The sequence below is a fragment of the Myotis lucifugus genome, unplaced genomic scaffold, assembly GCF_000147115.1.
Source record: "Myotis lucifugus unplaced genomic scaffold, Myoluc2.0 scaffold_191, whole genome shotgun sequence".
In the NCBI taxonomy this organism is placed as follows: Eukaryota; Metazoa; Chordata; class Mammalia; order Chiroptera; family Vespertilionidae; genus Myotis; species Myotis lucifugus.
The window spans coordinates 2194668-2219514 of record NW_005871239.1 but is presented as its reverse complement, the minus strand read 5'-3'; the positions used below and the strand labels follow the sequence as shown (position 1 = coordinate 2219514).

General features: G+C 38.9%; 1 protein-coding gene across 2 annotated transcripts in view; it reads right to left on the bottom strand.

The window, feature by feature from the left end:
* Positions 1-24847, bottom strand: part of TXNDC16 (thioredoxin domain containing 16) — an 81528-nt gene that overhangs the window by 3589 nt on the left and 53092 nt on the right. For both annotated transcript variants that reach the window (XM_023760771.1, XM_023760770.1), the window contains 7 exons: positions 24689-24754; positions 16555-16723; positions 15483-15619; positions 11603-11687; positions 9636-9774; positions 4849-5009; positions 1608-1798 (listed from right to left, as the gene is read on the bottom strand). In XM_023760771.1, the coding sequence (XP_023616539.1) occupies positions 1608-1798; positions 4849-5009; positions 9636-9774; positions 11603-11687; positions 15483-15619; positions 16555-16723; positions 24689-24754 (948 nt within the window). The remainder of the gene's footprint in view (positions 1-1607; positions 1799-4848; positions 5010-9635; positions 9775-11602; positions 11688-15482; positions 15620-16554; positions 16724-24688; positions 24755-24847) is intronic.

Below are 24847 nucleotides of genomic sequence, written 5' to 3'. Positions count from 1 at the left end.
GCCCAGCTGGAGTGGCTCAGTTGGTTGAGCATTGTCCTGTGCACCAAAAGGTTGCTGGTTTGATTCCCTGTCAGAATAATGGAATATTACTCAGCCATAAAAAGGAATTAACTATGGATTCTTGCCATAACATGAAAGATCCTTAAAATTTTATGATAAGTTATTCCATTTGTATGAAACTTCCAGAATAGGAAAATCTATAAAGACAAATTAGTGGTTGTTAGGGGGTGGAAGGAGGGAAGAATGGGGAGTGACTGCTAATGGGTATAAAATTTCTTTTAGGGCGATGACAACAATATAGAATTCAACAGTAGTAATAGTTGTACAGCCTTGTGAATATACTAAATATCACTGAATTGTAGGTTTTAAAAGGGGGAATTTTATGGTATGTGAATTATATCCTCTATAAGAAATAGCTAATATGCTAATTAGACCAGACGGTGGAACAACCTTCCAAAATGATCAGTGGGCAGGGCCGCAAGACAGCAGGAACTGCAAGGGTTGAGGCAGCTGGGGCTGTGAGGGCTAAGCCCCTTGAACGAATTTCGTGCATCAGGCCTCTAGTTTCAATATAAAAATACCATCTATAGGCTACATAAACATAATAATTTAGTTAAACTGCCTAATTTAACAGAACTGAAGCAGACCACGTGGGAAGAACAGGTGTGCTACAATGACTAACACTTAAAATAAATTCAAGTACCTAATTAAATATACACAAATATGCATAATGGTATACTCACACCATGCATGCTAATTAAGAGACAATATCACACTAAATGGAGTTTGTACACCAGAACTTTGTTTGTGTACATATACATATATTCACATACACAGACACACCCCTTACCCCCTTACTTCAGATTTCTATCATGGAACAGTGTCAAAATATTATTATAATATAGTTTATCTGGTATCCAGTAACAAAATACTTGAATAGCACCTGAGGAGACTCAATTATATCAAATTTCACACTATTTCCTCAATATACTAAGGATCTAGGTTATTACACATTAACTTACTTAAATTATAGCTACAGACCTGTTGTTGCCATAATTGTATGTAAATTAATATATGCACCTATACCACAAGTATAAATTCACATGTTTTAGAAAAGTAGAAACTATAACATATCATAAATCCAGTATCATAAATCCTAAGCCAAGAACTACTTTCTTATGGTTCAAAATTCTGGCTCTGGAATAAAAAAGAGACAGGTTGGAATCCAAGCTTCCTCATTTACTAGTTAATTATATGACTTTTAACTAGTTCCTTAACTTTTCTACAAGCACTACTACTTTATGTGACTCCTGTGAGAATTAAATGAGATAATGCATGTGAATAACTCAGCATTGTGCTAGACACCTAGTAAGCATTCCATAAATGTTAGCTATTATTACTAAATTTAATACAATGGTACTTATTTTCTGTGAGTATTAATACCTGTCACATGGGAGACTGTCCCATGCTATCAGCAAATTAATATTTAGGATACTTATAAACATTTCAATTCAACTAATTACAGTATTCCTTAACTATCGTTCAAGTTTAAAAATCTATGAAACAAAATACATAATGGTGTGTATTAAACAAAAGAGAAAACTTACTGATATGACTTTCTAGACCGGCTTCTAATTTCTTAAGCCACAACAAAAGGTTTTGCTCAGTTATAGCCTGGTCTGAAGGAAATGCAAATACTTGGCCACCTGAATGCAGATTCACCACAACAAGAAGAGGAAGGGGAGGTAGAACTTCAAAATACACCTGCAAGATTCCTCTCCCCACAGGAGTGTTCTTTCTATGAAAGAGAGCAATTGAACATGCTAATTAAAATTTCTTTCTATAACAAAATAATGAATAGTTTGTAGAACATTAACCTTTAAATATAGTTTCAAGCCAGTAAGTTTATTTTATGAAAAGATGTCCTAACAACTATGAGGTCTATAAGCATGTTATTAGTAATCAGAGTCTTAAAAAGTTTCTTTTAAGATGGGCACTGTGTTTCTCTTAAGGAGGAAAAAAGGCAACCAATGAGAGCTTTAATGAAAAACAGGCACAGTCCAAAGGCTTAACAATTTCAGCTTATTATCAATAGGTTCCTTCCAAGTTTAGTCAAGTATCTGATCACATGTCAGTTCAAAAATTAAATGGTTACAAACTACAAAATAACAAGATACTTATAATCCATACTTCTTTTTCCAAATAAAATTGTCTTCTTGGGGAATAAGGAGAAAAGATTAACTTCAAACTAAAATTATCTTTTAAATTATATTCACAGAAGGAAACCATAAGTTTAAGATACCTAGTTTTCCTAATACAGCACATTCCACATTATGGGAAATACAATTTTACTCTGAGATACCTACAGGTACCTGAAAAATTCTGTCTCATGCAGTAGGTTGTACTGTTTGAGAACTCTTCAACAGCAAAAAATGTACACTGCCCCATTCTTGTAATTTTCAAATGAGTCAAAAATAAAATGTCTTTCATCTGATGAATTTGAAGAACAGTGTGTATATTAGAATATGTGAACTACATAAAAATACTTCATGTAACACAGTCCATACATCTAGAACACATTCCAGGAAATACTGTTTGTGAATACACTGAAAACTTTCTATAACATTTAGGCTGCATTTCAAAAACAGAGAAGTACAAAAACAGAAACTGAAGGAAAATGCCAAAATATCTGTTTATTTTTCTGTATTTGCCAAAATTTTATCACGGGACATTACTTTTAAAATCAGAAAAATTACTACTTTTAAAAATTTATTGTATGACAAAAGCAAAAATAAACAAGTGGGACTACATCAAACTAAAAAGCTTCTGCACAGCAAAAGAAACCAACAAAATGAAATGGCAACTTTCAGAATAGGAGAAAATATTGGCAAATCACATCTGATAAAGGATCCAAAATAATTGAAGAACTCATAAAACTCAACAACAACAAAAATACCCAATTTTAAAATGAGCAGAAGAATTAATTAAACATTTTTGCAAAGAAGACATATAAAAGCCAAAAGGTACATGAAAAGATGCTCAGCATCACTAATCACCAGGAAAATGCAAATCAAAACCATGAGCTATTTATTACCTGCCACCCGTTAGAATGGCTATTACAAAAAAGACAAGAGATTACAAGTGTTGGTGAGGATACAGAGAAAAGGGACTCCTTGTGTACTGTTGGTAGGAAAGTAAATTGGTGCAATAGCAAACAATATGATGGTTCCTCAAATAATTAAAAATAGGACTAGCATATGATCCAGCAATCCCAGTTCTGGGTATGTATCAAAAATAAAAATAAAAACAGGATGTCAAAGAGACATCTGCATCCTCATATTCATTGCAGCATTATGAATAAAATGTGGTATGTGACTGTGTGTGTGTGTGTGTGTGTGTGTGTATATATATATATATATATATATATATATATATATCCCTAATATGCAAATAGACCAAATGGTGGAATAATCGAACAACTGAACAACCAGCTGCTATGATGTGCGCTGATCACCAGGGGGCATGCGCGGAATATGGTGGGCGTCAACCGCGGCAGGATGGTGAAGCAGGTGAGCGGGGGCGCCAGACCAAGGCAGGGCGCCGGTTGCTGTCATTGGGGCGAGCCTCTGGTAGTTACTGAAAATTCTTTGCTCCCACCTGGCGCTCACACCTGCTGCTGGCGTCAGCCCCGATCGCTCGACATCATCAGTGGGTGCAAGCTGTGGCTGTTGGCCCCGATCGCCCCTCAGGGCTTCTCCACCTCCCCCAGCTCCTGAGGGGCGATCGGGGCCGGCAGCTGCCACTCGCACCCACTGCTGGCACCGGCCCTGCTCGCACCCATTGCTGGCACTGGCCCCAATCACTCTGCACTGTCAGCTGGTGTGAGCACGTGGGAGCAGCAGCAGCAGGAGCAGGGCTGCCGGCAGACAGGGGACTGGGGGCCGTGGCAGGAGAGAGGCCAGGCAGGGGCGCGGAGGATGGGCCAAGACCTGCCCCTGTGCCCACCACAGCCTTGCGGCCCACAGTTCCTTTCAAGGTGCACGAATTCATGCACTGGGCCCCTAGTATGTATGTATGTGTGTGTGTGTGTGTGTGTTAATTCTCACATCCATCACCTCACCTATTTACACACACACACACACACACAGAATATTATTCAGCCATGAGAAAGAAGGAAATCCTGCCATTTGCTACAACATGGATGGAGTTTGAGGGCATTATGCCAAGTGAAATAAGTCAGGCAAAGACAAATACTGAGCAGAATCACTTACATGAGGAATCTAAAAAAAAACAAACAAACAAACAAAAAAGTCAAACCCCTAGAAACAGAAGAGAAGTGATTGCCAGAGACTGAGAGTTGAGGAAAATAGGGAGAGGTTGGTAAAAGGGTACAAACATTCAGCTGTAATATGGTCTGAAGCTCTAATGTACAACGTGGGGACTATAACTGATAACACTATATTGTATAATTGAAATTTGCTAGGAGATTAAACTTAAATTTGTTCTTATCCCTCCCCCAATGTGTGTGTGCGTGTGTGTGTAAATAGGTGAGGTGATGGATGTGAGAATTAACTAGATGGAAGAATCTTTTCACAATACATACATATCACAATACCTCAATAAGGCTGAAAAAAACCACAGAGAAAAAATTATTGTAGAACAGAATTCAATCTGAAAGAAGGTCATTTTAGATCATCTGAGAGTTTAGTTATTAAAATATCACAATGACATGTACATTGGTCCCAAAGTATTAACTTCAAAGGTAGAGTTTAGAGAGTTTCATTTCCTAAGGAAAATATAATAATTATACTTTACCTTCTATATATTAAAAGTTAAAAATATACTTACAGATTTAACCAACAAGGGATAACTGAATCCAGGTGTTTCTCTTTTATCAGTGTCAGCATTGCCTTTTGATACTGAGGGTTTATGATGCCATCACTGAATAAAATAAGTAATGGTTTCTGAAGCCCTAAATAAGTGGGAAGGTTTTCCACAGTGATTTCCGGCTATTAAAAAAAAAAAGAAGAACAAGGAGAATGATGATGCATACAATAAAAAATACTGTCCAAATCGTTCCTGCAGTTTTAGTTTGTTAAATGTAATTCAAGCATATTACCATTTAAGTGATTTACTATACTGACTAATAACTAGAAATCTCAGGAGTGTTTTTTAAGCCAATTTTATCTTAATAAAGTTATTTTTAAAATAAAACTACTAACAGAATTTGAAAATAAATGAACTTAAAAGGAGCATCCTGTTTTACATGTCAAATTATTTCTTATGCTAAGATCTAGACCAGAGTAGACAATGTACTCATGACAAACAAAATTTGTATTTTTATCAAACACAAAATTTTTGAAAAAATATAAGCTGAGTTTTAAAGATATAATCTTTTAACATTTGTGATTATTTAAAATAAAAATGTTATTGTGTTTCAATATTATGGATTTTAGCATAATTAAAATAATAAAAAAGCTGTACATTTACACAATGGAATACTACTCTGCTGTAAAAAAAGAATAAAATCTTATCCCTGCGACAGCATGGATAGACTTGGAGAGCACTATTTTAAGTGAACTAAGCCAGTCAGAAAGAAAAGTACAATATGATTTCACTCATATGTGGAATCTAATAAGCAAACTGAACTAACAAACAAAATAGAAACAGACTCATAGATAGAGAGCAGGCAGACAGCTCAGGATGGGGGAAGGATTGAAGAAAAAAAATTATGGTCATGAATAAAATTTCCCAAAACAGAACATAACAAAAGAAGAAAAAAGCATTGAGGATGTAATTCTAGAGTGGCCAGAGAGTTGAAGGAGTATCTGGAGAGGACTGAATTATAAAAGCCAAAGGAAAAGAATAAATTTTTAAAAGGAATGGCATAGTTAACAGTTTTATGTTTTTCCCCACCCCTCTCTACCCTTCCAGCCCCCCACTCTCTCTTATACAAAGTTTTGATTGTTACTGAGAAGCTAAGGAGAAACAGAAAAGGTCATCAAATGTGGTCATTGGAAGGTGACCTTTACCTATCTGAGTATGTAAGAGGCTATAATTGTGTGGGTTCTGGTATTCTTATTCATAGTAAAAGCAGAAAAAGAACTTAAGGTATCTAAGTGTGAAAGTGTGGGATATATCATTGCTTATATACTTATTAGAGGCCCAGTGCACGAAATTCATGTGGGGGGGGGGGTGGCGGGCAGGGGTCCCCTCAGCCCAGCCCGCACCCGCTCCAATCCGGGACTCTTTGGGGATGTCCGACTGCCGGTTTAGGCCCGGGATCAGGCCTAAACTAGCAGTCGGACATCCCTCTCACAATCCTGGACTGCTGGCTCCTAATCACTCACCTGCCTGCCTGCCTGGTCACCCCTAACTGCCCCCCTGCTGGCCTGGTCGCCCCCAACTGCCCCCCACCCCGCTGGCCTGGTTGCCCCCAACTGCACCCACGCCAGCCTGGTCGCCCCTCACGAACCCCCGCCAGCCTGGTCGCTCACGCAGCCTGCTGTTCAGATGTTTGATCTTCCCTCACTAACCCCCTGCTGGCCTGGTCCTAGGCAGCCATCTTGTGGGGGCATGAGGGTTAATTTGCATATTATCTCTCTATTATACAGGATCGTGTATTTCATTTGGGGGCATTATTTACCTAGGCTACTTTGTCATCAGGTTCACTAAAATAAAAATTTTATGCCATATTAAAAATATCTACCATCTGGTCATCTACTCCTCCTTCCTATCCAGATGAAGGAACCAAAGTCTTTCTAGTACTTAAGGGCAGACCAGAAGAGGAACTTGCTGCTAGCTGAGTATTGCAGTCACTATATGCTCTAGACTTCAACCTCCAACATGGAACAACTTTAGGAAATTTAACCCCTAGAGTGCCGGGGAGCGCAATCTCACTCCTCCTGTCTTTCACCAAAAGTGCCGGGAGCGCTATCAAAGCTTCGAAATGGGGTCCGGTTCTAAGTCTGCTTTTATTAGTGATGATGATATTGCTAAATATGTCAATGTAGTAAAGGTTTCCTTAAGTTTTTGAATATGTAACTTCATTTACTTGCGATTCATAATTTTTTTCCTAAACTGCTGTAAAATCAGCAAAAATGCCTTGGCTATTTTAGTATAGTTCCTAGGATATTGGTTGGCACTCAAAAGGTTAATAACCACTTGAGAGATTTTTCATTTACAGAAACGCCATAAACTAAAAGCAAAATAATTTTTATTACAGCTGTTCAGTATTTAGAACACCGCAAACCAAAACATTGCAAATTTGAACAACGCCACAATGCTAATCATGTTTGCATAAACTATAAACATATTTTAATAGTTAAGTTTGTCCTAAGTTTCTCAGCCTTAAAAATTATAATATTAATGAATAAAATTGAAACTAATTTTTACCTATCAGGTAGGCAAAAAAAGAGTAAAACGATACAAATCTTCTGTTGGGCAAAACAGGAATAAGTATCAGGAGCCTTAAAAATGTGTCTACCCTTTGGAACAGCAACTAAAATTCTATGAATTTACCATGAGTGTATATCATGGAAACACGGAAAGGTTATCTATAAAGATGGACCCTGAGTAAAACAAAACAAACTAAAGACAACTTAAATATTCATCTATAGAAAACTAATTAGTGTTCTAGTACAACAGAATATTATGCAGATATTAAAAAACCAATATGCCTATCTTTATTTCTTGATGAAACACATATATACACATGGAAATTTTTTAAACTTTGGATAATATATTCCCAAATTTAAACTTGGTTAAAGAGGTCGATTCTAAATTTCTTCATTATAGTTTTCTGTATTATCTGGAAAAAATAGTTAAAGGCTTATAATAATTCCAGCAATATTGCACTGTGTATTTGCTAAAGAAATATATAGCCGGCTGGTGTGGCTCAGTGGTTGAGCATCAACCCATGAACCTGAAGGTCACAGTTTGATTCTCGGTTGGGGCACATGCCTGGGTTGAAGGCTCAATCCCCAGTAGGGGGCTTGTAGGAGGCAGCGGATCAATGATTCTCTCTCATAATTAATGTTTCTATTTCTCTTTCTCCCTCTCCCTTCCTCTCTCTGAAATAAATCAAAACATATTTTGGAAAAAAAGAAAGAAATAGATGATTCCATGTCTCTGGTAGAAAATGTGCAGGATGAGTTTGGGTCATCTTAAATATATATGTATATATTTACTTAATATCATGTTATTAAAGACAAAACTATTACTTGAGTAAATAATTTAGGAAACCACATACTGAAAATATTAATAATTTGATTCATTATAACCTGTAACTTTAATTTGGGGAGAGTAGTGAGGGAACAGAACCAATGTGACAAAAAGATTTAATAATTAAGACTATGGTCATTTATTTGAACTTAAAATGTAGTCATTTAGATTATCACAACAGTATAAAAACAAGATTATATGTTCACTATTTATAGCTGATAAAAGTGCTCCTTATGTCACTTTATAATTATAGAAAAGCATACATTTATAATAATCTAGCTATCTATACTAATAAAAGGGTAATATGCTAATTAGACCGTCTTCCGGATGTCCTTCCGGACAAAGCCACAGTAGCCGGGGCCGAGGCAGAGGTGGTTAGGGGCAATCAGGCCGGCAGGGAGCAGTTAGGGGCGATCAGGCAGGCAGGCAGGTAAGCGGTTAGGAGCCAGCAGTCTCAGATTGTGAGAGGGATGTCCCCAAGGGATCTCGGATTGGAGAGGGTGCAGGCCGGGCTGAGGGACACCCCCACACACACACACAAATTTTGTGCACTGAGCCTCTAGTGTTTAATATAAAAGAAAAACAACTGAAATCAAGAATCGTGTATTACATATTTTGTGTCCCTGAATCCACTATTATACAAAGCATTGAAAAAGGCCTTTCATAAGTCAATATTTTGTTCTAAAACTGTATAAAGAATAAAAATATCAGCTAGTGCTGGCCAGTGTGGCTCAGTTGGTTGGAGCATCGTCCTGTACACCAAAAGGTGGTGGTTTCAATTCCTGGTCAGGGCACAAACCCAGGTTGCAGGTTTAATCCTCAATCGGGGTGCATATGGGAGGCAGCCAATCAATGTTTCTCACATCGACATCTGTCTCTGTCTCTCTCTCTTCCCCTTCCTCCCTCTCTGGAATTAAAAAAAAAAAAAATCAGCTAACATTTGTTGAATGTCTACCAGGGTCCAAACACTGAACACAAATAATCTCATTTAGTCTTTACAGTAATGCTCTGCAGTTGCTACTATCACCTACATTTTACACTGAGACACTGAGAAGTTAACACACTGCCAGTAAGTAATCAAGCCAAGGATTTGAAGCTAAGCAGTGTGATTCTCTGGAATCCGTGTGCTTTATACCAAGTTTCAGCCTAGATTAAGTACTTCAACTGGCCATCAGCCACACTGGCCTCAGAAATAAAAAAATAATCCAAAGACATGGAAACTTTTGGCAGTGGACTAGAGAAGCTTCATGCATAATGAGTGAACAATAAAACAGCAACCCAATGAATCCTCTGTCACAAACATCATGCCATATGCCAATAAAAGCTGGAAAATCACGTATTAAAATAAACTACCTTTAACTCATCTAGATATCCCTATTTCAAATAACATCCTTATTATAAAATATACTCACAAATGTTTCCAGTAATGCATTTGTTATTATTTGAACTATTTCTTGCGCATGGGTGTTGGCCAATGGAATGCTCTCTACTAGGCTTTCTTTGTGTCTGGCAAGCAGCAGGGCTGGAAGAGTTGCAGTATATTTATTTGACCTATGGAGAAATATATACTTAAAATTTTCAACTAAATAATAGCAAGTCATCAAAAACATAAACAATGAGGCCAAGGAGTCACAGTGGAAGGCAGCAAATGGGAAGTCCTACTACCAAGGAAATAATAACTCAATTTATAGACAAATTTATCTTCTGTAGCCTTGACGACCAAGATTGAAAGAAAGCAACAGATAATAATCTGCCCAGATTTTTTTTCGTAGAGAACTTATCCATCAAGAAAATGTCTAAACAGGATTAGGAACACATTGAATAGCTCTCAAACTTTCTGGACTCCTCACCATACTGCTGAGCAAGGAGATGGGCATTTATTAGAAATCTACTGTTTGCAGGCACTACCCCAGATGCTTTTAGTTAAGTTTTCATTTAACCCTTAGAACAGCCCTATAAAGAAGCCACTGTTAACCCAGCTTCCAGAAGAGGAAACCAGTACTTGGAGGGTGATAAATAGCGGAGAGAGGATTCAAACTGAGGTTCTCCAGACACGGTCTGTCTCTACTGTAACAGAGCCCAAATCTGCTCCCTCCTGCCATTACTTTTGCTAAGTAAATCACTAAATTAAATAGGAAAAAATGCTTTGTGTGAAATTACCAGTGACATAGTCACATTTATATCATGTAAAAAACTCCTGTAAGAATAAAATACAGGCATTAGATTAATATACACATTGGTAGAGAGGCCAGCCTTCAGATTACCTGCAAAACCCTCTTAGTTAACCAGTTGGGTTATAAACAAAACACACCCTGAAAATGACTGATTTAGTTATTTGGGCCATTATTAAATGCACAAAGATAGCAGAAAAGTGGGCGGTTGTCCATGTGTCAGGTGACTAGGTCTCATATTTCCTAAAAATCTAGAATACAGTATTTTTTTAAAATTACTGATTTCAAGGATAGAACAGGAGCTTGATCATTAAGAGTATATGTCACCAGTTCAACATAAAAGATTTAAGCTCAGAAATCACAATTAGGAATATTATAGTCAGAAGGTAAGAAAGACAAACTCCTGAGGTTAACTCCACTTGCACCTGAAAATGAGCCATTTTGCAGAATGTGATCAGCTCCAAATTTTCAGTTGTCCTTCATTCTGCAGCAATAAGTGGCTTTAAAAAAATACTAATTAAGTGTATGGTAGCAGTTAACTTAAAATTAAGTAGAACTATCAGGTATAGTTGCATCAATTAAAACTCTGGGCAAAATCTGAAAAAACTTTGATTTTTATATATATGGCAAATCAAAACCCAAACACTCCAGAAGTAACCCCGCAAAATACAACAATTCCAAAAATCAAAACTGCAGGCAATAGCCCGGCTGGTGTGGTTCAGTGGTGGAGCATCAGCCCATGAACCAACTCACTGGTCAGGACACATGCCCAGATTGTGGGCTTGATCCCCAATAGGGGGCGTGCAGGAGGCAGCCAATCAGTGATTCTCTTTCATCATTGATGTTTCTATTTCTCTCTCCTCCCTTCCTCTCTGAACTCAATAAAAATATATTTTTTAAATGCATGCATTTAAAAAAATAAATTAAATAAACATACATATTTTTTAAAACTACAGACCCAAAGAGAACACTTTTTATAGGAAGATGAAGTAATATGAATCCAAGGTTGCTCCTCTGGGGGCACTAGCTGAATGTAAAAGAATATCTAAAAATCCTAAATAGCCACATGGTACTTCCCAGATCTTCCTAGAAGAAAATTAAAACTTGTAATGTTTCTGCCCTATTTTCTTTGTCAACTATGTAAAGACAAGCAATATACTATTTTGCAAACTTCTTCCTTCCTAAAATTAGAAGACCAATAAACTTACAGTATCAAAACATCTTCTTCAGAATAAATTCCAGTGATAACACATCCTTTTAGGTACTTTCCTGCTTCAGTGAAATCTTCTTGTGCTAAAAATACACAGACAAGACCAAAAAAAGAAATCTTTAAAATTATGTGTGCTACTCAACTGATGAAGAGATTTATAGAGAGTACTCTGTTATTAATTAATTATAATAAATATTTAAGTGTAGATCTTATATAACATAGTAGTTTTAAAATAAGTCTGTGTCTTTTGATATTTGATTATGACAGAAATATAAATTGATGTAACACAACTATGGTTCCCTAAAAAAATGTACTCTAAATTTGTAAGATTTACAGCACTCTAATCATACACATTTACTGAATAAATATTTGTTGCTTTTTAAAATTTATTTCTAAGGCAGGATAAATGGAGACAACTTTCTTGTATGGAGCTTGGAAAGAGAAGCTGGTATGTGAAATGATATACACATTATAATCACAAAATCTAAAAGCAGCTATCTGCATAGACAAGAACAGAAGACTGGAAATTCTAGTTCTCTAGAACGTCTGTGTTAGGGTTCTGCAATTAGGAAGGATTTATGTCTTCTTTTTTATTTTCTATAACCTGTTTTTGTTACTTTTGAACTTTGATTAATTTGTGTAACAGTTTTTTTCTCATTTGTTAGAATACAGATATTCAAAATTAAAATTATTATGTCTATAGATTTCTGAATGCATTTGCATAAATAATAGTATGTTCTGGATTGTGCTAATAACCAAATAACCAAAAAGCAAGTCTGAATTAATAGTTGCAGACTAATGAGAATAGAACAAAGGTGAACTTATATAAATGACATACTCTTGTCACATGGAGGCCAAATGATAGCCCAGCTTGCTGCATGAAAGGATCATAGTAGTTCAAATACAAAAACAACGATGCAAGGTTTGAGTCATAAAGCACCTAGCTGTCTGGGCATGCTGAACCCAAAAGATCTGTACCTTAGCATACAGCACTATATTCAGGGTGTGAGCATCAATACTGTTAACACTGGGTAACCATAAGATTATTTTCGTTAAAAAAGGATACATATTTCCACAAGATTGAGAAATATGGTCTGTAGGAAAGCTAACTTACTAGAATGGCCCAGTCAACCAGTAGGCAGCATTGAGAGCTCATTTATAATCATGATTCTAATAAGAAACTGGTAATCCATGAAAATATTTTATTAGCCTGTGCTACACCAAAGTAGAAAAGATTCATAAGAAAACTAAGCTAGTAACTAGCATATTCCCCTCCTTGGTGAAAACTGCACATATGTCAGATATATGGCAACCCCAAATATCTTACCTAATAATAGACAAACATGTAAATTAGCCATCCCTCTGCTACGCTCACCAGCCAATCAGGAGAGTATGCAAATTAACCCAACAAAGATAGCGGTTAATTTGCATACGTAGGGGCAAAGTGGTGGAGCGAAGACTGAAGGCTCCGGCCGGAGCCGTGAAGACTGAGAGGCTCCCGCCACTGCCGCTGCACTTGCAGCCATCAGCCCGGCTTGTGGCTGAGTGGAGCGCCCCGTGGGAACACACTGACCACCAGGGGGCAGCTCCTGCATTGAGTGTCTGTCCCCTGGTGGTCATTGCACATCATAGTGTCCGGTCATTCCCAGTCGTTCTGCCATTAGGGTCAATATGCATATTACTCTTTTATTATATAGGAGTAGAGGCCCAGTGCATGAAATTTGTGCATGAAGGGGGGTTTCCCTCAGCCCAGCCTGCACCCACTCCAATCGGGGACCCCTCAGGGGACATCCCACAGGGATCGAGCCTAAACCAATGGTCAGACACCCCTCTCACAATCTGGGACCGCTGGCTCCTAACCAATCACCTGCCTGCCTGCCTGATTGCCCCTAACCTCTCTGCCTGCCTGCCTGATCGCCCCTAACCTCTCTGCCTGCCTGCCTGATCGCCCCTAACCTCTCTGCCTGCCTTCCTGATCGCCCCTAACTGCCTCTGCCTGCCTGCCTGATCTCACCCTCAACTGCCCTCCCCTGCCAGCCTGGTTGCCCCCAAATGCCCTCTCCTGCTGACCTGATCTCGACCCTAACTGCTCTCCCCTGCTGGTCTGATCATCCCTAACTGCCTCTGCCTGCCTGATCACCCCCAACTGCCCTCCCCTGCCAGCCAATTTGGTTCCGATTGGTCAGTTTCTATGCCAGTCAGTGTCAAAAGCTCTGCCTCCTAGGCAGCCATTGGCTCCTCACAGTTGACCCAGAATAGGTTCTGATTGGTAAGTTTTTATGCCAATAAGCGTCAAAAGCTCTGCCTCCTAGGCAGCCATTGGCTCCTTACATTCACCCAGATTTGGTTCTGATTGGTCAGTTTCTATGCCAGTCAGCGTCTCTGGGCCTATCAACGGGGCCTGATCAGAAAGACGGGGCTGATCAGCAGCCCTGGTGGAGGCCTGGAGAGAAATGGAGGTGCGGCTGTTTGCCAGGACAGGAGAGAAAGAGAGGCAAGTTCTGATCAACGGCTGCCACAGAGGCTAAGGATCAGACCCTGCCTCTCTCTCTGCAGGCCTCTCTCCGAGTCTGATCCGCAGCCCCCTAGGAAGTCAGTACTAGGTCAGGGCGCCCACAGCGGCCCAGTCAGTGCTGAGTCCCACAGCAACTCAGCACTGACTTCCGGTCTGGTCGACCCTGGGTCTTTATTATATAGATAGCCTTTAAAAGAAAGGAAAGGCTGATACATGTTATAATAGATAAACGTTGAGGACATTATACTAAGTAAATTAAGCCAGTCAGAAAAAAATAAATACTGTATGATTCCATGTATATGAGGTACCTAGAACAGTCAAATTCATAGAGACAGAAAGTAGAATGGTAGTTAGTTGCCAGGGGCTAGGGAAAATGCAATGTTGTTTAGCAGGCATAGTTTCAGTTTTGCAAGATGAAAAATTTCTGGAGATTAGTTGCACAACAATGTAAATATAATTAACACTATCTATCTACACACTTAAAAATAGTTAAGATGTGTATTTCATCACAATTTTTTAAAAAGAAAAATATTCAAAGCATAAAGATAATATAAATCAAAGTAGGAAAATATAAAGCCAGAAGAAAATACAGGTGAATATTAACTGATAATGATCATAGGGGATTTCAATAGCTAAAAGAAATGGAAGAAATCTCAAAATCGATAAACCTGAAAACAATGTTATATTGCTACATGTATAATTATTATTAAGCAAAGCCAAAAAGCAAACAATAAATTGGGGGAAAATAACTGGAACAAAATGACAAAAGATTAATATCCTTATTATATAAAAATCTCACAATAATTCATTAGAGAGGCAATAAAACCCCATTTTTAAAAATAAGTAGCACATATATTTTATAGAAGACAAAGTTATTCCTATACTGGGGACCTACTAGTATACCCACTAAACAGTCTAAAATCCACACAAAAACTCATAAAGAAAATGTCCTTTATATACAGCAAAAAGAAAAAAGGAAACAACAAATATTATTGCTAGACAGTTCAAAAATTATACAGCCATGATGTTTCTGAAGAATATTACTCACCTGGAAAAATACACCCAAGTACTGTTAAACAAAAACAGCAAGAATCAAACTTGGATATACAGTACTAGCCCAATTACATTAAGACATATAGAAATATGCAATAAAGAGGTACACAAAAAAAGAGGGAAGAAATTACATTAAAATTTAGCAACTCCAAATAATTATAGATTTTAATTTTCTTCAAATTTCTCTGTATTTCAAAATCCTCTATAATATGAGTTCTCTGTAATTTTAAAAGATAGTAATTCTTTAAAAAAAACTAGTAAATGAGTTTTTAACTAAGTATTGTATAATTTAAAATTCAATTCTACTTACCTGTTGTCATGGTTGGACTAAATAGTCCCAGTACTGACACACCAGAATAGGGGATCAGGTCTTTATATAATTCCCCAGTTAAATATTCTTCTGCTTCTTGGATAGATGTTATGTTCACTGGACATGAAATCCTGTTGCTAGATGAATATAGATATTTATGTATACAAAATTAATTTTTAAAAACACTTTTCACCAGCTATGGAAAGCAATCAGGTGATTCCTCAAAAAATTAAGAATAGAGCTACCATACAACCCAGCAATCCCTCTCCTGGGTATGTACCTGAAAAATTTCAAATCATGTATTTGCAAAGATATATGCACTCCTATGTTCATTGCAGCATTATTCACAGTGGCCAAGACATGAAAACAACCAAAGTGTCCCATGAGAGAGGAGTGGATAAAGAAGATGTGGTACATATACACAATAGAATACTACTCAGCCATAAGCAAGGATGAAATAGCACCATTTGCAACATGGATGGACTTTGAGAACATTATGCTAAGTGAAATAAGTCAGAAGCAGCTAAGAACATATGATTTCACTCATGTGTGTGATATAAAACTGAAACTCGTGAACACAAACAGCAGTGTGGTGATTGCCAGAGGGAAGGGGGTGGGGGAGAAGGGGGTCCTAATATAAGGTGACAGAAGATTTGACTTTGGGTGGTGGGCATGCAGTGCAATATTCAGATCTTGTAACATAGAAACCCACCCATGAAACCTATATATTCATGTTGCCCAATGTCACCCCAATCAATTTAATAAATACATTTTTAAAATACTTTTCAGCTTATAAATAAATAAAAATACTGAACTTAGAAAAGACTATATGCCGCAAGATAAACATCCAAAAAAATAAAGACAAATACTATTCTAAACAAACAAACAAAAAATTACTCTCATTAAACAAAATTTCTATCTCCCCAAAAGTGATGGTATGTGGATGAGCTCTACTCATCAATGCTCAGCCTGTGATTTCCGTTCTAGTATCCATCTTAATCCATTTAGAGTGTGTCAACAACATGTGGTAATTAGAAATTTTACAAATCTTAGGGTGAAGCTGCATACTTACAGCTGGATAAATTTTAGGAGATCTTCAGTTCCTAACATACCACCATAAGATACTGGGTTCTCGCCTTCCTTGTACATCTTTATAACAGGAAATTCAGTAACATTTTCCTTAGTACATACATCAGGCCAATTTGCACAGTTTATTCTAGTAAGCAGCATAGTGGGTGTGCCTAATTAGAAGGAAAATGCACGTTTTATAAATATTAAGGTAGAAAACTCAGTTGTTAAAAATTGTCAATATTTTCATATCCCATTCTTATTTTTTTTATTGATTTTTTACAGAGAGGAAGGAAGAGGGATAGAGAGTTAGAAACATCGATGAGAGAGAAACATTGATCAGCTGCCTCCTGCACACCCTCTACTGGGGATGTACCCGCAACCAAGGTACATGCCCTTGACCGGAATCGAACCTGGGACCCTTCAGTCTGCAGGCCAACGCTCTATCCACTGAGCCAAACCAATTAGGGCCCATTCTTATTTTAACCTCTCAGCAGTATCAAACACTGCTGTGGAACACTCTCTCCCCTTGATTTTTTGCAACACCTTCCCTATTGGCTTTTTTGCCACTTCTCTTGCTGTTCCTTTTTGTTCCTTTGGCAGGTTCTCTGCCAGTAAGATGGGCGTTCCTCAAGGCTCAATTTATTCTGCCTTCTCTATTTGCTCTACACTCTTGTCCTAGACAAACTCAAAAACCACTGCCAATCTAATGAATCTTAAATTTATATCATTGGCCCAGGCTCCTTCTCAAAGTTTCAGATCCATATATCCTTACTGACTTACCTTTTTCTGTTTGAGTGAAAACATCCTCAAACTCAGTATGTATGTCTAAAACCAAATACGGTTTCCTTCCTGTATATATTGGTGAACACTGCCATTCTTGTACAACTCAAAAAACAAAATATCATTTTTATCGTCTGCCCATTCCTAATTCCCCCATGGCTAACCAAATCAATCAGCATAGCCTTTCAATTTTACCACTTACATTTGAAATATCTCTTCTATCTGTCCATTTCTCTTTATTACCAGTACTCACTATTTCTCCTTGGGTAGCTGCAGTACGCTTCTAATTCATCTCCCTGAATTGGGTATATCTTTACACTGAAACTAGAAGTGTCTTTTCAAAACTCAAATCTATTTTGCTAACAGCCCACCCCCACCAACTTTTACGAGTTTGGTCTTTCTCACCCCTTCATATCTCTGCACGTATAACTACTTCAAGAATGCCTGGACACCCTGATCTACAACAGGTTTCTATGCACTGATAGAACCATGCTCCTTTCTTTATTTTATTACTAGAGGCCCGGTGCACAAAATTCGTGCACTGGGGGAGAGGGGGCGGCGGGTCCCTCAGGTTGGCCTGCACCCTCTCGCAGTCCGGGACCCCTTGTTCCTCACCACCCATCTGCTCACTCCTTACCACTCGGCTTGCTGCTCCTTAGCACTGCTGCAGAGGCAGGAGAGGCTCCCACCACCACCGCTGTGCTCACCAGCCATGAGCCTGGCTTCTGGCTGAGCAGCAGTCCCCTGTGGGAGCACACTGACCACAAGGGGGAAGCTCCTGCATTAAGCATCTGGCCCCTGGTGGTCAGTGCGCATCATAGTGACCCGTAACGGTCGCTTAAGCTTTTATTATATAGATGTAATTATATACTCATTTGTATGGTTACCTGATGAATGTCTGTTTCTACCAAGAGACCTCCTTGAAAAAAGGGACTGTGTCTATATTACTCATCTCCCCTGCCAGTCTGGTCACCCCTGTCCTCCCCTGCAGGTCTGGTCACCCCCCAACTGCCCTCCCCTGCTGGCCCAGTCACCCCTAACTGCCCTCCCTTGCCAGCTTGGTCACCCCTAACTTCCCTCTCCTGTAGGCCTGATCCCCGCCCCCAACTGCCCTCCCCTGCTGGCCTGGTTCCCCCCACTATCCACCCCTGCAGGCCTGGTCACCCCCAACTGCCCTCCCCTGTCGACCTTGTCACCCCCAACTCCCCTCCCCTACTGGCCTGGTCACCCCCAACTGCCCTCCCCTGCCGGCCTGGTCCCCCCCAACTGTCCTCCCCTGCAGGCTTGGTTCCCCCCAACTGTCCTCCCTTGCTGGCCTGGTCCCCCCAACTGCCCTCCCCTGCAGGCCTGATCACCCCCAACTGCCCTCCCTTGCAGGTCTGCCCCCCCCCACTGTTCTCCCCTGCAGGCCTGATCGCCCACAACTGCCCTCCTCTGCTGGCCATCTTGTGTCCACATGGGGGTGGCCATCTTGTGTGTTGGAGTGATGGTCAATTTGCATATTACCTCTTTATTATATAAGAGGATATGTAAAGTTCTTCAAAATATGTAAATCGCTAGATAGAAAGAGATCAAAACCCAAATAAATCAGGCACCACACAATTCAGCTGTGAAAGGAATGAGTAAATTCTAACAAAAGAAACTTTAATAGAGAGGAACCAAGATGGCGGCATAGGTAAACACCTGAACTTGCTGCCTCCCACAACCACATCAAACTACAACTTTTTAAAAGGCAAAATGGATATCATCCAGAACCAAGGGAAGGCTGGCTGAGTGGAAGTTCGACAACTAGAGGGAAAGAGAAAAGAGCATCTAGACTGGTAGGAGGTGCAGAGGTGCAGAAGTGCAGAGACCTGCGAAACGGGCTGGCAACTGGGTACGCTGAGGTCTTTTTCAATCAGGAGGGAGATACAAGCTCCTGACAGCTCTGAACTCCAGTTCCAGGTGAGACTCTGGGGACCCAGACTCATACTGGGAGAAACTGGACTGTCTGGCATCGGGCCAGAACACGAAGGCGGCTTTCTCTCAGAGGTGCTTGCAGCATTCATTGTTCCTGCATGGGGGGCACAGGACACAGAGACCCAGGGACCTATCCAGGGCAGGGCTGATGGGCAACCATTGCTGTTTGCACTGCCCGTGATTCCCTGAGACCCTGCCCCACCCAATTTACAACCCTACCCAAGCTGTGCACAGAGGCTTTGGCATATGAAAGGCCTGGCCTTTTGCAATCTAAAATCTAACAAACTGTAGCTGGGTCAAAGAACCCCAGAGCTTCCAAAAGAATGCTTAAGGCTCATCAGCAGCCTGCATTGCTTCACAGCTGCACCTCATCTGGGCACCTCCAAACCCCAAACAAAGAGGAGGAATCTGCAGATCTCTCAGTAGCTTCTGCTGGGTGGCCTCAGGCAGTGGCTGACTTTGCACCTCCTTGGAGATCCAAGAGCCAGTGTACCTAGTGGTCAGTGTGAGACCACACCAGATTACAGCTCTTCAAATCCATAAGAGACACACTCAGGGGGCAGATTCAGTAAGCACCAAAGCCCCACTGAAGCAAGTCCTGCCCCATAAGGGTGTTTTCCAGCACAGCAGTTCTCCCACCATAGACACAACTGGTCCTCACAGCCAATTGGTCTGGAGGTCAATTCCTCCCAGTGATACCAACAGCAATCAAGGCTTAACTATAACAAGACTGTGCACAAAGCCCACAAAGGGGTGCACCAAGAGCGTCCACCTCAGGTGACCTGGGAGGCTGAGCCACTGGGCCCTATAGGACACCTAGCACAGAAAGCCACTCTATCAACACAGGGAAGCAGCCAAAATGCAAAGACAAAGAAACAGGTCACAAATGAAAGAAATGGAGGAAAGCAAACTACTGGATATAGAGTTCAAAACCACGGTTGTAAGATTACTCAAGAATCTTCTAGAAACCTCCGAGAAATTTAGTGAGACCCTCAAGGATATGAAAAAGGACCAATTAGAAATTAAGCATACACTGACTGAAATAAAGAATAATATACAGAGATCCAACAGCAGACTAGAGGATCCCAAGAATCAAGTCAAAGGTTTGAAATACGAAGAAGCAAAAAATACCCAACAGGAAAAGCAAAAAGAAAAAGGAATCCAAAAATATCAAGATAGTGTAAGGAGCCTCTGGGACAACGTCAAATGTACCAGCATCCGAATTATGGGGGTGCCGGAAGAAGAGAGAGAACAAGATATTGAAAACCTATTTGAAGAAATAATGACAGAAAACTTCCCCTACCTGATAAAAAAAATAGACTTACAAGTCCAGGAAGCACAGAGAGCCCCAAACAAAAGGAATCCAAAGAGGACCACACCAAGACACATCATAATTAAAATGCCAAGGGCAAAAGACAAACAGAGAATCTTAAAAGCAGCAAAAGAAAAACAGTCAGTTACCTACAAGGGAGTACCCATATGACTGTCAGCTGATTTCTCAACAGAAACTATGCAAGCCAGAAGGGAGTGGCAAGAAATATTCAAAGTGATGAATAGCAAGAACCTACAAGCAAGATTACTTTACCCAGCAAAGCTATCATTTAGAATTGAAGGTCAGATAAAGAGCTTCACAGATAAGAACAAGCTAAAAGAGTTCATCACCGCCAAACCAGTATTATATGAAATGCTGAAGGGTATTCTTTAAGAAGAGGAAGAAGAAAAAGGTAAAGATAAAAATTATGGACAACAAAGTGACAACAAATACATATCTATCAACAAGTGAATCTAAAAATCAAGTGAATAATCTGATGAACAGAATAAACTGGTGAATATAATAGAATCAGGGGCATAGAAAGGGAGTGGACGGACAATACTCGGGGGGAAGGGGGTGTGGGGGTGCAGGAAGAGACTGGACAAAAATCGAACACCTATGGACAAGGACAATGGGGGGGGAGGGTAAGGGCAGAGGGTGGGGTGGGAACCGGTGGAGGGGAGCTATGGGGAGAAAAAAGAGGAACAACTGTAATAATCTGAACAATAAAGACTTATTTTTTTAAAAAAAAAAAAGAAACTTTAATATATTAGATCAAAGGACTCTTTGTATAACAATTAAAACTGTGAATATAATACTTTAGTATTTTATCACCAAAAGTTTTTAATACTAAAAATTCACTTTTATATTTTAAATGATTCTAGGTTATACAACATAGATGTGATAATTTATCACTAGATTTAATGTTAGCAATTTGTTTGACAATACGGGCAGGATGTAATCTATCTTATTCAACACTATATTCCTCTGCCTAGTACAATGTTGGTTACACAGTATGTACCTTATAAAAATTTATGGAATGTACCTTATATTTCTTCATGAACAAATTTTAAATTTTACACTAATATATATTAATACTTGAATACTACATGACCATATAAACAAAGGTAAATCCTATTCCTTCTAAAATTAGATCTGCTAAGTGATTTCTCTACGAAGTTCTCTTATCCTTTATTATAATTATTTAGTCAATAAATATCTAGTGGTACTTGTTAATATAGAGTACCATCTATAGATATCAAAGGCTAATATGCAAAGTGTTCCCACAGGAGTTCGACCAGGAGACCGGGAGTTCTATCGCTCACTATGACATGCGCTGACTACCAGGGGGTGGCGTGGAACAAAGGAAGGCCCCAGCTGGCAGCTGGGGAAGGGAGGCCCCAGCTGGCAGCCAGAAGAAAGTCCCCGGCTGGCAGCTGGAAGGCCCCATCGACCCTGATAGCCGGCCAGGCCTAGGGACCCTACCTACACATGAATTTTGTGCACCGAGCCTCTAGTATTATATATTGGCATCCAAGTAGGGATATAGTGCTGTTACAAATGCAGTTCTTTCCCTTCAATATACATCCTCAACAAATCTACCACCACTAAGAATGTTATTGTCCCTGCAGTCCAAGTTGAAAATTTTGATGTTATCTTTGACACTGAAAAAAGGATATTGGCACATATCATTAAACACTGTAAGGCTACCTATGTTAAAGTTGCCAATTTAAAATTTTCCTTCCTATAAAATGGTTCCAATATTTAATCGTGTTTCAACTGGAATAACCTAATATTCTAAGATGCCTGCAGTATTATATCCCATATACTTTATCAATGCAGTAATTTCAAAAAGAGTTCTTAATTTAAAGAAGGGGAAAAAACAGATTCTCTTAGCTACCGATGCAATGTAAGTATAAACACCTGACACTTGCTGCCACCTTGTGACTGAGTATAAAATAATCTTCATTGTCTTGGATTAAGAGATGAAAAGTGATTTTTTCCCCAAGTAGTTAATGTGAAAGTTTGCAGAACTAAATGCCCAAAATATTACAATATTTTCCTGGTTTAAAAAGTTATAGTTTAGGCTACAACATAGATGCAGAACACTATAGTTACCTATACTAATGCATTTCTACATTAAGCCCCCAAAAGTCCATTTATCTGATATCTAATTACTAAAAGAGTTGTTAATAACAAACTAAATGTAAAAGATAATCAAGTCCTGGGCTGGTAATCTGCTTTTTTATTCTATAATCACATACAACTCACAGTCCTTGCATTGAGGGGTCAGATAGTCTCTTTATTTAGTCATGAATAGAGAAGAAAGTAAGGGAATCTTTCCATGTTCATTTGTTAACTAGTTAAAAGGGTTGGGGTGATAATTCTATTATTCAGGAACATTATCCAATTGCTATTTTATTATGGTTTATATTTCACCACCCTCCTTTTCCTTTCTTCTAATAAATTCCCAATAAGGCTAAAGTACCTAAAAAAAGGAAACTTAAAATCTGCCCACAGAATGCAACTACAAAGGATAACCTAAAAGAGAATAAGAGGATTTGCTTTATTTAAAAGATCAGTAATCAAAGTAACTACAGACTTAATCACCTCTTCACTTGGGTAATGAAATAATCGAAAGTAGAATCAACTGTGGTTGGGAAATGAATGATAAAGAAATGGTTCAGAAATGTTTTTGAAAATCTCTGATGTTTTTATTATTACAGAACATGCTCTATTTAGAACTGACTTTCTGGAATCAATTTCTTGAATTCACAAAGTCCCCAACATATAAATAGGTTGTACATACTTTTCACTAAATAAAACAAAACTTATGAAACTACTATAATAGGTTATTCATTTATTCAACAATTAATAAAACCAGATATGCTGGCCCCAGGTGGCTCAATTGGTTGGAGCATCATTCTGTACATCATAAGGCTGCAGGTTTGATTCCCAATCAGGGCACATATCTAGGTTGCAGGTTCGATCCCAGTAAGGGCACATATAGGAGGCAACTGATGAATGTTTCTCTTATTTGATGTCTCTCTCTCTCTCGCCACCCCCCAACTCCTGCTGGGGGCCAGCCCCAGCGGTCCAGGGGTTTCCAAAGGTGTGGACGGAGTCGGCGAAGAATGTTTTACACGGAGACAGTGTTCAGAACTCTCTAGCTTTCCTTAGTCTCCGTGGATCTTCCCTGTGCCTGGCTGAGGCCATAGACCCACAAACTCCCAGCTTCCTCTCTCTCTAAAACCAATAAAACTATGTCTTCAGGTAAGGATTTAAAAAAACACACCCCCAGATATTCTGCAATGTAAGGTAATACGCTAAGTACAGTGAGCTCAGTAAAAGGCTACCTGCCCATAGAAACTTACTAAATAATGAAATAGCATGTAAACTAGTTTCCCTCAAAACTAAATGGTGAGTACATTCAAATAGTAGTCAAGAATAAACCTATTCAACTAAAATAGCTTCTATTTACAAGAAAAACAGTAGGAGAAAGTCATATTATAGATAGGAAGCATGATACATTCTAACTTATTCAAATGATATCAAAACATTATCCTAATCCATTCTCTTTCTCTCTCTCTCTCTCTAATAGGATCATGGAATAGGCATTTTGAGTTAAAGTCCATTCCTTGGATTCTTATTTTCCTGCCATTGGGTCAAGTTTCATAGGATACTTAAAATAAAAAGAGCCTGGCTCTTTGATTACACTGTAAGACTGGGTCTTATCTGTGAAATGTTTATTTAATAGTATTTAGTATTTATTTAATAATACTTAATAGTAACTGGCACAGAGTAGGCACTCAATAAATGCCTGCTGAATGACTGAATTCAGCCCAAAAGGTTATAGATTAACTATGTGGCCACAAGTACTCAATTAAAGACAGTTCCATGAAGACAATCAAAATGAATGCTTAGAAGCATTTCTGAAGCTCATGGTTAATTAACTTAATCTTGGAAACAAAAACATTAATAACCTGAAATTTTATGCAGTTTTCTTCATCTTTAGCATAAACAGTTTTGCAAGTAGCAACAGCTCAGAATCAGGAAAATAAGCATGCATACCACAGCACAATACCTTTATCTTTCAATTTAACTGCCAAATCGACATAGGAGTGCAAAAATGCCATGGATACTGCTTGCCCTACATAAAAATAAAAAATTCAACAGATATTACAACATGCATATACTCCAAAGCATTCATACCTATACATAATAAACAAAGGGATTTATGGGG